This window comes from Dendropsophus ebraccatus, chromosome 1 (assembly GCF_027789765.1).
Source record: "Dendropsophus ebraccatus isolate aDenEbr1 chromosome 1, aDenEbr1.pat, whole genome shotgun sequence".
NCBI lineage: Eukaryota > Metazoa > Chordata > Amphibia > Anura > Hylidae > Dendropsophus > Dendropsophus ebraccatus.
The window spans coordinates 96,878,489-96,892,375 of NC_091454.1; the positions used below are offsets into that span (position 1 = coordinate 96,878,489).

General features: G+C 46.0%; 1 protein-coding gene across 2 annotated transcripts in view; it reads left to right on the forward strand.

Annotated features, from left to right (window-relative positions):
- LRIG3 (leucine rich repeats and immunoglobulin like domains 3) overlaps window positions 1–13,887 on the forward strand; it is a 36,880-nt gene that overhangs the window by 6,300 nt on the left and 16,693 nt on the right. The window contains exon 1 of one of the 2 annotated variants that reach the window (XM_069975815.1): window positions 1,727–2,107. The exons of the other annotated variant lie outside the window; for it this stretch is intronic. Coding sequence (XP_069831916.1) covers window positions 1,932–2,107 — 176 coding nt within the window. The 5' untranslated portion in view covers window positions 1,727–1,931. Of the gene's footprint in view, window positions 1–1,726; window positions 2,108–13,887 lie in introns of those variants that run through there. 2 annotated transcript variants of the gene reach the window in all.

Below are 13,887 nucleotides of genomic sequence, written 5' to 3' on the forward strand. Positions count from 1 at the left end.
ATCAGTGGCTTCTGTATCAGAATGCTCAGGTTGTTCTGGGAGCAGTGGTGCCTCCTACAGCTCATCGAGGGTTAAATCCCTGGCACTACTGCTCCCAGAAGAACCTGGCATAGTGGGCAACTGATACCAAATGCAGTACATGTGCACATACCAAAAGGACATAAACATCTAAAACAAGTAGACACATAAATTACATACACAATATGCACAAACACACAGGGAACACAAATATTCTCACAGTTAAGTTTTATGCTGACAGCCCCATGGGGTCTACTTGTCTTCATTTCCCCTGTGCCCAGCCTGCAGCCCCCCCCCCACACACACATTGTATACAGGCTGTATACCATGTATACACAGCAGCAGAGGGCAGATGTCACTGAAGGGAGGAGGGGTCGGGAGAGAGAACTGCCGACAGGACCTGAGAACAGCAAGAAGTCTGCCTGATAGTTCCCTCCAGACAGCTCAGCAGCCCCCCTGCCCACCTTGTGTCCCTCAGCTCTGCAGCAGCTGCTATCCACAGAGCAAACACTGTGTGAGAAGGGGAAGGTGACTGCTCTGCCTGTATAGTACTGACTGCTCTGCCTGTATAGCACTGACTGCTCTGCCTGTATAGTACTGACTGCTCTGCCTGTATAGTACTGACTGCTCTGCCTGTATAGTACTGACTGCTCTGCCTGTATAGTACTGACTGCTCTGTCTGTATAGTACTGACTGCTCTGTAGCACTGACTGCTCTGCCTGTATAGCACTGACTGCTCTGCCTGTATAGTACTGACTGCTCTGTAGCACTGACTGCTCTGCCTGTATAGCACTGACTGCTCTGCCTGTATAGCACTGACTGCTCTGCCTGTATAGTACTGACTTCTCTGTCTGTATAGTACTGACTGCTCTGTAGCACTGACTGCTCTGCCTGTATAGCACTGACTGCTCTGTCTGTATAGTACTGACTGCTCTGCCTGTATAGTACTGACTGCTCTGCCTGTATAGTACTGACTGCTCTGTCTGTATAGTACTGACTGCTCTGCCTGTATAGCACTGACTGCTCTGTCTGTATAGTACTGACTGCTCTGCCTGTATAGTACTGACTGCTCTGTCTGTATAGTACTGACTGCTCTGTAGCACTGACTGCTCTGCCTGTATAGCACTGACTGCTCTGCCTGTATAGTACTGACTGCTCTGCCTGTATAGCACTGACTGCTCTGCCTGTATAGTACTGACTGCTCTGCCTGTATAGCACTGACTGCTCTGCCTGTATAGCACTGACTGCTCTGTTTCTATAGCACTGACTGCTCTGTCTGTATAGCACTGACTGCTCTGTCTCTATAGCACTGACTGCTCTGTTTCTATAGCACTGACTGCTCTGTCTGTATAGCACTGACTGCTCTGTCTCTATAGCACTGACTGCTCTGTCTCTATAGCACTGACTGCTCTGCCTGTATAGCACTGACTGCTCTGTCTCTATAGCACTGACTGCTCTGCTTGCTGCTAGCTGCCCCCCGGCTCTCCAGCTCAGGATGCAGCATGGTGAGAGTTGTAGTACTGCAGTAGTTGTGGAGCCATAGGATAGAGAGCACTGCTCTGCCGGCCCCTCCTCCCGCTCAGGGAAGCCCCGGAGCCCTGTGTGTAATCTGTGAGTGAGAGGTGTGAGGTGGAGGGCTGTAATCTCCACTCATCACTCTCCTCCCCTCCCCCACACACAGGACTTGTTTTCATCACAGAACAGGGGTAGTGCTGACCAATCAGAGCCGAGCCCCGCACCCTTCCTGGCCCGGCGGACAGGAAACTTTCCTCACACTAGTTGAGCTCTCCTTGTGCTCCCGGGCTCCGCGCTGCCACACTGCGGGCACCGTACGAGGTATGCCAGTCTACCGGCCTGGCCGAGCGACCTCCTGCTAGACACGTCTCTCCCCTGGATTAGTGCTGCTGCCCACCATGAGTGCCCGGAGGAGGGCGGCGCTCCTGCTCCTATTCCTGGGATGTGCGCTTGGATTGGGGACTGACCGGGGATCGTGCCCGGCTCCCTGCCGCTGTTTCGGGGATCTGCTGGATTGTAGCCGTGGGGATCTCCATACGGTGCCGGAGAACCTGCCGGGATGGGCGGTACAGCTGTAAGTATCTAGCCGAGCAGGAGCGGCGACGTGGATGCCTGAATAAGAGGGGGGAGCTGGGGCATGTAGCCGGGCATGGGGCATGTATCCGGGCATGGGGCTGTGCCAGGCTGGGCTGCATCTGACAAGGACTGTAGGGAGGGGGAGCAGAGGGGCAGCTGCCCCGGGCGCAGAGACCAGGGGGGCGCCAGAGAGCACTAAGTACTATACAGGCAGAGCAGTCAGTGCTATACAGGCAGAGCAGTCAGTGCTATACAGGCAGAGCAGTCAGTACTATACAGGCAGAGCAGTCAGTGCTATACAGGCAGAGCAGTCAGTGCTATACAGGCAGAGCAGTCAGTGCTATACAGGCAGAGCAGTCAGTGCTATACAGGCAGAGCAGTCAGTGCTATACAGGCAGAGCAGTCAGTGCTATACAGGCAGAGCAGTCAGTGCTATACAGGCAGAGCAGTCAGTGCTATACAGGCAGAGCAGTCACCTTCCCCTTCTCACACAGTGTTTGCTCTGTGGATAGCAGCTGCTGCAGAGCTGAGGGACACAAGGTGGGCAGGGGCGCTGCTGAGCTGTCTGGAGGAAACTATCAGGCAGACTTCTTGTTGTTCTCAGGTCCTGTCAGCAGTTGCTGCCCCTGCCTGGTGCCTGCACGGAGAGAAGGGTGGCAGGGGCTGGGCAGCCTGGACCTCTCTGTCAGTTTGGGGAGCCAGGGCTGGGACACCCCAGAGGGTGCAGGGGGAGAGCTCTGCCCCCAATGGGTTTAGTTAAGTAAAGGAGTGATCCTTGCTGCTGGCATGGGGCCCTTGTTTCTCTGAAGTAAAATCATGCAGCCCTCCCCTCCCCCTGCATGCTCTGTGGATCTGACTGAGCTCCAAGGCACCCACTATCCTGCCTGCTGCCACCCAGGGTGCCCCTCCACACAGGTGACAGACAGGAGGGGAGGAAAACAGCAGCAGCAGAAGGCCCCCTCCTCTCTCCTGACCCCCCTCCCATCAGTGACATCTGCCCTCTGCTGCTGTGTATACATGGTATGCAGCCTGTATACAGTGTGTGTGGGGGGGCTGCAGGCTGGGCACAGGGGAAATGAAGACAAGTAGAGCCCATGGAGCTTTCAGTCAGCATAAAAAGTGTGAGAATATTTGTGTTCCCTGTGTTTGTGCATATTGTGTATGTAATTTATGTGTCTACTTGTTTTAGATGTTTATGTCCTTTTGGTATGTGCACATGTACTGCATTTGGTATCAGTTGACCACTATGCCAGGTTGTTCTGGGAACAGTGGTGCCAGGGATTAAGCCCTTGATGAGCTGTAGGAGGCACCACTGCTCCCAGAACAACCTGAGCATTCTGATACAGAGGCCACTGATACTATTCCAGACTTGTGCTGGGCAGCTCATTGTGCTGTCGCCTCATCAGTCTAAGCTAAGAGGGGTTGTCCCACTCAGGGCATGTGCTCTCAGTGGCCGCATCCACTCACTGGCTCCTGCGGCTTTTTGCTGGATCATGCAGAGCTTTTTTGTTTTGGTTAATACATTGCTCTAATGAAGTTCTATTACAAAGTAATATAACTTCATTAAAATAAGTATGCCGGACTAAGCCCGACATGTAACCTGGTTTGGGGCAGATGGCCCTGTTGACTTCAATGGAGAGGACTGTCGTTTTGTGACTGTTCTGTCCATTTCATGGACATATACTTCTTTTGTGCAGGAAAACTACGTCCGCTCCATTCAAGTCAGCGGAGCCATCATCCACACACCAGGCTATACATCAGGCTTACTTCAGCATACTTTTTTTCTTAACATTTATGCTGCAAACAAACAGGGCAGATCGCTACAGATCCCTGCCCTGTAATGTCTATGGCAAGGGTCTCAAACTCGCGGCCCTCCAGCTGTTGCCAAACTACAATTCCCATCATGCCTGGACAGCCAAAGCTAAAGCTTTGGCTGTCCAGGCATGATGGGTATTGTAGTTTGGCAACAGCTGGAGGGCCGCGAGTTTGAGACCTCTGGTCTATGGGAAGCAAGTATGTCAGGAGACCACCCCATTAACCCCCGCTGGCTGGAGCACGTAAATTACCTGAGCCCCACGGTCCGGCTTGCTTCGGCGGTCCCTGGCTGGACGTCCCGCTCAGCCAAATAGTGTGCTGCGTCAGGGAAGCACACTAAATGGCTCAGCGGGACGTGCACCCGGAAACCCACAAAGCAAGTCGGATTGTGAAGCAGGTAATGTATATGTGGCCAGCCGGCTGCGAGTATTGTTTCTTATAGACATTACAAGGTAGGGATCTGCTGAGGATCCACCCTGTGTGTTTGGTTGATGGCAGAGGGACACTGAGGGACACAGGGCACTGGAGGGACACTGAGCATCCCCCAGCCATCATCCTCTCCAGCAGCCACAGCCCGCACAGCTTTGGGAGTCGGGTCGTGACATCACTATTTTATCCAGGATGTGAAGCCTTGATGCAGTAGTAAGTGCAGGGAAAAAAGCACTTTATGTGCATTTCCCGTAATAAGTATATATTGGTGATTTGTATAACTTTTGGGGGGCAATACAATACTTTAATAAAAAATTTTGCTGGACTTCTCCTTTAATTGCAAACCACACCTGAACTGGAGATAAGAGAGGGGGGAAAGTGGCCATGTTTTTGTAGCGCTGGATAACAACTTTAGGGTACAAACACACACACCGTATACGCAGCAAATATGCAGCAGATCTGCAGCAGATTTGATGCTGTGTTCAGTTATTTAGATCTAATCTGCTGCATATTTGCTGCGTATCGCAGCAGTAAATACGCTGCGTATAGTGTGTGTGTGTGTGTGTGTGTGTTTGTACCCTCAATCTGAAGGGCAGCATGAGGGTAAGGGCAAGTAGCCTCTAGAGATGGGACAGTTGCCCCCTGGCATATTTGCACTGTAGGTAGAGAATCTAGGCCTTTCACAATTTCTCTTTTGGGCAGCTGCTATTGCCATATTTTCCAGGATTTGACTAATACATTTTCATATGTCTCCTCGTTTTCATAGTTTTTGGGGAATAGATTTAATATAGCTTCATGTAAATCTGATGATTCTAGGTTTAGGAGTCCAGTGGGCAGCCTTAACTGTATAAGGGTAGCTTCACACGGGCGGGCTCGCAGCGAGATTCTCGCTGCGAGCCCGGCAGGTCCTGGCAGTTCCCATAAACTACATACTTGCTGCGGACCGCAGCGAGTATGTAATTGTACCGCGCTTAACTCCTTCTACTCCCGCCCGGCTCCCCCGCTGTAAGCAGCATACATTACCTGTCCTTGCTGCTCGGGTCCGGCGTCCTGCTCTCCCGTCCGGCCAATTAGTGTGTTGCCCAGCCGCAGCCACTGATTGGCCGGGCGGGAGAGCAGGACGCCGGACCCGTGCAGCAAGGAGAGGTAATGTATGCTGCTTACAGCGGGGGAGCCGGGCGGGAGTAGAAGGAGTTAAGCGCGGTACAATTACATACTCGCTGCGGTCCGCAGCAAGTATGTAGTTTATGGAAACTGACAGGACCTGCCGGGCTCGCAGCGAGAATCTCGCTGCGAGCCCGCCCGTGTGAAGCTACCCTAAGGCTGGGTTCACACTGCGTATATTTCAGTCAGTATTGTGGTCCTCATATTGCAACCAAAAGGAGTGGATTGAAAACACAGAAAGGATCTGTTCACACAATGTTGAAATTGAGTGGATGGCCGTCATATAACAGTAAACAACGGCCATTATTTCAATATAACAGCCGTTGTTTTAAAATAACAGCAAATATTTGCCATTAAATGACGGCCATCCACTCAATTTCAACATTGTGTGAACAGATCCTTTCTGTGTATTTAATCCACTCCTGGTTTTGGTTGCAATATGAGGACCACAATACGTAGTGTGAACCCAGCCTAAATGTGTGTACGGAGATGGCTTTAAAGGGGTTATCCAGTGCTACAAAAACATGGCCACTTTCTTTCAAAGACAACATGACTCTTGTCTCCAGCTCAGGTGTGGTTTGCAATTAAGCTCCATTCACTTCAATGGAACTGAGCAGGAAAACCCCACCCAAGCTGGTGACAAAAGTGGGGCTGTCTCTGGAAGAAAGTGGCCATGTTTTTGTAGCACTGGATAACCCCTTTTAAGTCGCTGAATAGGACTGCCTACTAGGCCCCTGAGCATAGAATACTCAGATTTATGTGAATAAAGTACAGGTTGTACTGAATACTTAAGGGTCCATTTAGACAATCTTTATCTGCCAAAGATTTGAAGCCAAAGCTAGAAACAGACTATAAACAGAGATCAGGCCATAAAGTAAAGCCTGAGATTTCTCCTCTTTTCAAATCCATTCCTGTCTTTGGCTTCAAATCTTTGGCAGATATTCTGTCAGATAATCTCTGTGTAAGTGGACCCTTATGGTGCGTTTACACAGGCAGATTTATCTGACAGATTTTGAAAGCCAAAGCCAGGAATGGATTTGAAAAGAGAAGAAATCTCAGTCTTTCCTATATGACCCATTCCCTGTTTATGGTCTGTTCCTGGCTTTGGCTTCCAAAATCTGTCAGATAAATCTGCCTGTGTAAACGCACCCTTAGGCTGTGTAATAAGATATATATTAAATGTGATTAGTTCCCCTTACGTTATTGGGGAGCTTCTCATTTGGCATGCCTTCTATATTTCTACTTGTCATTGTCTGGAGAACTCTGAACCTTAGTTCACTTTGTTTCAATGAGGAAAAAGTGTAAAGCTTCCTTTCATCAGTCTTGGACAATTGTCTAGGAGTTACAGTTATGGGGTTGGTATCATCAAGCTATATGCCGGGTATGAGCAGCTCTGTACTTTTTGTCACCCATATGGACATGTTTGAGAAAAAATAATGTTTCTTACGTAACGTGGAGCATTTTCTGTTATATGTATAATGCTAAAATGGCTGTGGTCGCAGCACAACAAAACCTTAGGCCTCGGTATTTGGGATTGCCTTGCCCCAGTTTTAAGGGTACAAACACACACACCGTATATGCAGCGTATTTACTGCTGCGATACGCAACAAATATGCAGCAGATTAGATCTAAGTAACTGAACACAGCATCAAATCTGCACCTGCAGATCTGCTGCGTATCTGCTGCGTATACGGTGTGTGTGTTTGTACCCTAAGACATCTTGAAAAGTCTGCCTCAACTCCTCAGGGATTCTGCTAAGGCTCCAAATCTATTAGAACAAACTTGACCATTCAAAGTAGAGAAGAAAAAAAAACCCCATTGGCCTAGCTCTTCTAGCTGTATGGTAATTTGTCAAGCAAAAGTCAAGCAAATTCTTACCACACCTTAATAATGTAACCCGATCTGGCCAGGCTGGGAGCGCAGCTTTGCCTCTGCACACATCTACAGCTGTGTTGTTATTTTCATGGAATGAAGTTCCAGATTGAGAAAGCAGATGTTTTCCTTTCCATGTGATACATTTTTGTTGTATTTACATTGCCTTCACATTACACACTTTCCTCAATATTATTCTTATTGAATATAAAGAGAGAGAGTCAGAACTTGTTGTACACCTCCCGATCTTGATCCCCAGGCACAGAAATAGTTTCTTTTCTTCTTGGTGACAAGACTGAAGTTTGGTGATTTTTATGAGGGTTTTTATTGTTGCTGAAACAAATGAAGGCTTCAGCTTTTACTAGCGGGACGTGTTTCTAGTGGTTTTCTGCCTTTAATTGGTTTATATATGTATAAAAAAAATACTTGTAAGACATGGTGTTGCTATGGTGGACATTCTGTACAATTTAGTTTTGTTATAAGAATTGTATTCCTCTGGTGTCAAGTATAGGATTTGCTACAAATGTTATCAGTAGACCTCAAGTGGATGTAGTAACTGGATTATGTTGTTACACTGTGTATAGTTTGTTACGCGTCATCTCAAATAGTAAAATGTAGATAAGGCCTGAAATGGGATGTGACCAATTGTGCCCAGTTCCATCATCTGGAGGCCATGCTGACTTCATCTGGATTGGCAACAGATGGAACAGAGCATTCCATGTCAATTGAATGATGAGGAGCTTAGATTGCGATGCAGTCCAAAGGGCAGGCAGCCTGTGCTGGCGTTTTTTTTCCTGTTCTAGAGCTTTATAAATAGGGAATACAGGCCTTGCTAAGTAACCTATAATAAGACAATTGCATATTCAACAGCTTGGTACAGTAAGGACAATGCCATATTGTGTATCTAGTTTTTTTTCTTTCTATTATGAATCTGAACAGAAATTTAGGAAATAATTGTCACGTTGTATCCCAGACATGTTACCCCCAGGAAGTGCCATACGGTTGCACAGAAAGCAATATGGAATATCTATACATTATGTGATTCCTACTCATGCAATTCCCTTATGCGACAAGGCTGAAAGCGGACATAAGGTGCAGGTAAAAAGATGAGGTCAGGAGTTCCATGGTCACAAGATGAATCTGAACAAGGTGGCAGCTGGGTAAGAACAGCCACAAAATAAGCTTTTTTTTTTTTTTTTTTTTTTTTTTTTTTTACATCTAGTCCTTTCCAGCAATAGAAACCCTCCCCCTCCCTGGCTGGGTGGTCAGGAACATGGCAGAGATGGCATATGACACAGCCAAAAGTGTAGTCAGTTTTTTTTGCCAGTAAAGTTTGGTGGCGACCTGCCTGTGTGCTGTGGAGAGCGCTCCCACAAACCCCAGCAGAACAGCCAGAAATGCTCTGGTTACTCCTGTCTTTCCTCGGCCTCTGATGGATGTTTTGCTCTGTGATCCGCCTCCCACTTAGATTTGTACTGTTATTACAATTCTCATTAGAGAATGCTTCTATATAGATTACACTCTCTTTTCCCTATGTTTGCTGGGGTTGTCAGACTGTGCCTCTGTAGTAACCAGTCTATTAAGGGATATGGGCAGAGCAGTGCATGGGGCTTGTATGGTTTCTTTAGTGCAGGGCTCCAGGGCATGTTGAAACGCTGTATGTATGAAGTCCAGAGGAGCTTTCCATCTTTTTTATTTGTTGAATCAGAATAGCGCTGTTATATTCTCTGTGAATCTCTACTAGTTTTGCCTGGCGAGGGAAATGCCTTCAGCCCTCCATTTTCTCTCAGGAAATGACTTCTAATTGCTCCCACATGTCTGTAACTAGGGAGTAGGCCCAGGTACAGGGAGGTACCTCCAAAACAGGGAAGTGTGTGCAGTTCTATTGATATGATACAATGATGCTGCGTTTACACGTAACGATTATTGGCCCGATCGTACGATTAGCGATGTCGGATATACGATTTCTTTTTTATAACGATCAGCGTTTAGACGGTACGATATATCGTACGAAAATTCGCACTGCGATCGTTTAAGCCTATCTCACACATTAGTTAAATCGGCGAACGACTGTTCACACGGAACGATTTGCGAATTTTTTGCGTACGATGAACGACGATTTGCTGACCTGATGAAAGATCACGATGTACGATTTATTGTGCGTCGTTCGATCGTTCGCTGCGTTTACACGTACGATTATCGTTCCAATTCGACCGTTATCGCGCAAATTCACACGATAATCGTTACGTGTAAACGCAGCATGAGGGGAGATAATCAAAACTGTCTGTTCCAGATATTCTGGTGCAATTTGAGCCACGTGTTCAATGACTTCTAGAATTTCTTGAAACCCTTTCGCCATCTACACGACTAGGGAGTTTGTCAAAAAGGGACGCAGCTTATTAGTGATACTGTCACCCCAGTTTTCCTTTTGTGCTGTTGGAAAATGTGAATGAACCACCTTTTGATGCATTCTTTTTTTTTTTTTTTTTTTTTTTTTTTTTTTTTTTTTTTTTTTGCACATTTTGGTTACCACTATGGGGAAGATTTATCAAACTGGTGTAAAGTAGAATTGTCTTAGGGTCCATTTACACAGAACGATTATCTGACAGATTATCTGCCAAAGATTTGAAGCCAAATCCAGGAATGGATTTTAAATGAGGAGAAATCTCAGGCCTTCCTTTATGACGTGTTCTGTTTATAGTCCGTTCCTGGCTTTGGCTTCAAATCTTTGGCAGACAATCTGTCAGATAATGTTTCCGTGTAAATGGACCTGAAGTTGCCCCTAGCAACCTGTCATATTCCATCTTTCATTTTTTAAAAGAATCTGTGAGGAATGAAAGGTGGAATCTGGTTGCTGGAGGCAACTAAGAAAATTCTACTTTACACCAGTTTGATAAATCTCCGGGCCCCCCCCCCCCCCCCCCCCCCCCCTAAAAAATATACACTGTGTATAAATTAGACAGTTTTTGATTATATCCCCCAATGTAATTTAATATCCCAGCAAGAGCTGCATACTGAGCAGATAAGTAAATGGGCAGTGCTTTGTCCACCTTCCCCTCAGCCCAATTCTAGCTTTTTTCTGACCTATGCTGGAACCTAATTGGTTAGGCCCCTTACATGTCCAATGGACAGGATTATGTGTATCCATAACTGTTCGCATTTGCACAGACCCACTCTTTGAATTAGTGATCTGTTGATGTGTATGGTGTGTACTATGACATTTTTTGCAGCGTGAATCACACATCTGTAACAATTACTGATGTGTTTATGGGGCCATAGAAATCAGTGGGAGGGTGCCTTCACACGTACCGTATCTCTGCGTATTTACCTCTGCGTATTTACTGCTGCGTTTTTGGTGCGATATATACTCACCGGCCACTTTATTAGGTACACCTGTCCAACTGCATGTTACCCCTTAATTTCTAATCAGCCAATCACATGGCGGCAACTCAGTGCATTTAGGCATGTAGACATGGTCAAGACAATCTCCTGCAGTTCAAACCGAGCATCAGTATGGGGAAGAAAGGTGATTTGAGTGCCTTTGAACGTGGCATGGTTGTTGGTGCCAGAAGGGCTGGTCTGAGTATTTCAGAAACTGCTGATCTACTGGGATTTTCACGCACAACCATCTCTAGGGCTTACAGAGAATGGTCCGAAAAAGAAAAAACATCCAGTGAGCGGCAGTTCTGTGGGCGGAAATGCCTTGTTGATGCCAAAGGTCAGAGGAGAATGGGCAGACTGGTTCGAGCTGATAGAAAGGCAACAGTGACTCGAAATAGCCAACCGTTACAACCAAGGTAGACAGAAGAGCATCTCTGAACGCACAGTACGTCCAACTTTGAGGCAGATGGGCTACAGCAGCAGAAGACCACACCGGGTGCCACTCCTTTCAGCTAAGAACAGGAAACTGAGGCTACAATTTGCACAAGCTCATCGAAATTTGACAGTAGAAGAATGGAAAAACGTTGCCTGGTCTGATGAGTCTCGATTTCTGCTGGACATTCGGATGGTAGGGTCAGAATTTGGCGTCAACAACATGAAAGCATAGATCCATCCTGCCTTGTATCCATGGTTCAGGCTGGTGGTGGTGGTGTCATGGTGTGGGGAATATTTTCTTGGTACCAATTGAGCATCGTTGCAACGCCACAGCCTACCTAAGTATTGTTGCTGACCATGTCCATCCCTTTATGACCACAATGTACCCAACATCTGATGGCTACTTTCAGCAGCATAATGCGCCATGTCATAAAGCTAGAATCATCTCAGACTGGTTTCTTGAACATGACAATGAGTTCACTGTACTCAAATGGCCTCCACAGTCACCAAATCTCAATCCAATAGAGCATCTTTGGGATGTGGTGGAACGGGAGATTCGCATCATGGATGTGCAGCCGACAAATCTGCGGCAACTGTGTGATGCCATCATGTCAATATGGACCAAAATATCTGAGGAATGCTTCCAGCACCTTGTTGTATCTATGCCACGAAGAATTGAGGCAGTTCTGAAGGCAAAAGGGGGTCCAACCTGTTACTAGCATGGTGTACCTAATAAAGTGGCCGGTGAGTGTGTGTGTGTATGTATGTATATATATATATATATATATATATATATATATATATATATATATATATATATATATATATATATATAAATTTTTTTTTTTTTTTTTTTTTTTTGATTTTTACATGAAAATCATGTTAAAATCAAAACTCGCATGTAAAAATCGCACCAAAAACGCAGCGTTAAATACGCAGCGATACGGTACATGTGAAGCTACCCGGCGTGTGAAATATGTGGGAGTGTGAAAGGGGGCCTTACTACATACTTACTACCAAGTTCTACATTTTTCCTGCGTTGTTTTTTGTTTCATTGTTTGTGAAATGAAAAAGAAATCTAGTCTGAAGGAAATGCAGCATGTTAAACTTAGGGCTCCTTCTACACGGCCTGCAAGTATGCAAGCGAGCACCAATCAGTGCGATTGCCACTTGTTTGTAGCGCCTTTTGGAAGGCATGATTTATTGCATAGGCGGGCCGCACGAATGATCTCTGTATTGTTCTTGTGGCCATTTTAATATATTGCTATTGCCGCACATCCCCTGTTTACACGGGGGCATGTGCGACCGATAGCTACACATTTTTAAGCCGTACAAAAGATGCTGATATCTTCCCATTTCTCGGCTAATCGCTGACACTTTACACAGGCCAATTATCGGCTGAATTGGTGTTTCTAGCAGTGCTCCTTGCCCATTATTGGCCTGTGAAAAAAGGGGCTTTAGTTTTGCAGCTTATTTTTGTGTAATCGAAGAAAATAGGGATTTCTTTTTGGTACTTCTTGCTTTGTTTCTAGCGGATTCAGCCTGCACGCTTTCTGTTTACTTAGCTGCAAACTTGAATATGTGTCAAATAAACACACATCTCACAAGGCAGATTCCGTTCTGTTGTTCTTTTCAAGTGAACATTCCTAAGATTCATTCAGGAACATTGCATCTGTGTAAATAAGGCCTGGGTAGAAGACAGACACCCCACTGTGTTTACTCAATTAACAGCTGTGACATTTGGCCCTGGAGTCATGGGGCTACATCTCTGTAGGTGTGAGGGACACATGTGGTCAAGCCACTCTCCAAATAGCCTTCACTTTGTCCTAAGAAATGTGTGTGCCTAACTTTCTGCGCAAATCGAATCTAGAAATCTGGACTTGCATTACTGTGTTGTTTGATCACTATCCTGAGGCAAGGGCTTCATTCTAGGCAACACTTATACATTAATCCCCTTTACCTGTGTCCACTGCAGTGAATTTCATAATGTGATGTTTTGTAATAAATGATTGTATATCTTCTTGCATTGTTTCTTCTTTAAAGGGGTTATCCAGCGCTACAAAAACATGGCCACTTTCCCCCTGCTGTTGTCTCTAGATTGGGTGTGGTTTTGAAACTCAATTCTATTGAAGTAAATGGAGCTTAATTGCAAACCACACCTGAACTGGAGACAACAGTAGGGGGAAAAGTGGCCATGTTTTTGTAGCGCTGGATAACCCTTTAAGGGTATAAACCCACACACCGTATATGCAGCGTATTTACTTCTGCGATACGCAGCAAACTCGCAGCAGATTAGATCTAAATAACTGAACACAGCATCAAATCTGCTGCATATTTGTTGCATATCTGCTGCGTATACGGTGTGTGGGTTTATACCCTAAAGGGTGCGTTCACTCGTACAGGATCTGCTGCAGATTTGATGGCCTAGAATTGATTTGCTTTGAATCTGCAGCTTCAAATCTGCTGCAGATCCTGTACATGTGAACGCACCCTAGGAGTTTTGAAAAGTTTAGACCTTTTTATCATATTGTGTTTTCAGTCAAAGGTGTATTTTTTTTGTTTTTGTTTTTTTTTATTGAAAATGGATTGCTAGGATTTTCTAGTGGTTGTGATGGTCATGATAGGTCTTGTAGTCCTTGTAGTTTTAGTTCCTATATGTGCTGAATCACCGAAGAATCAAGT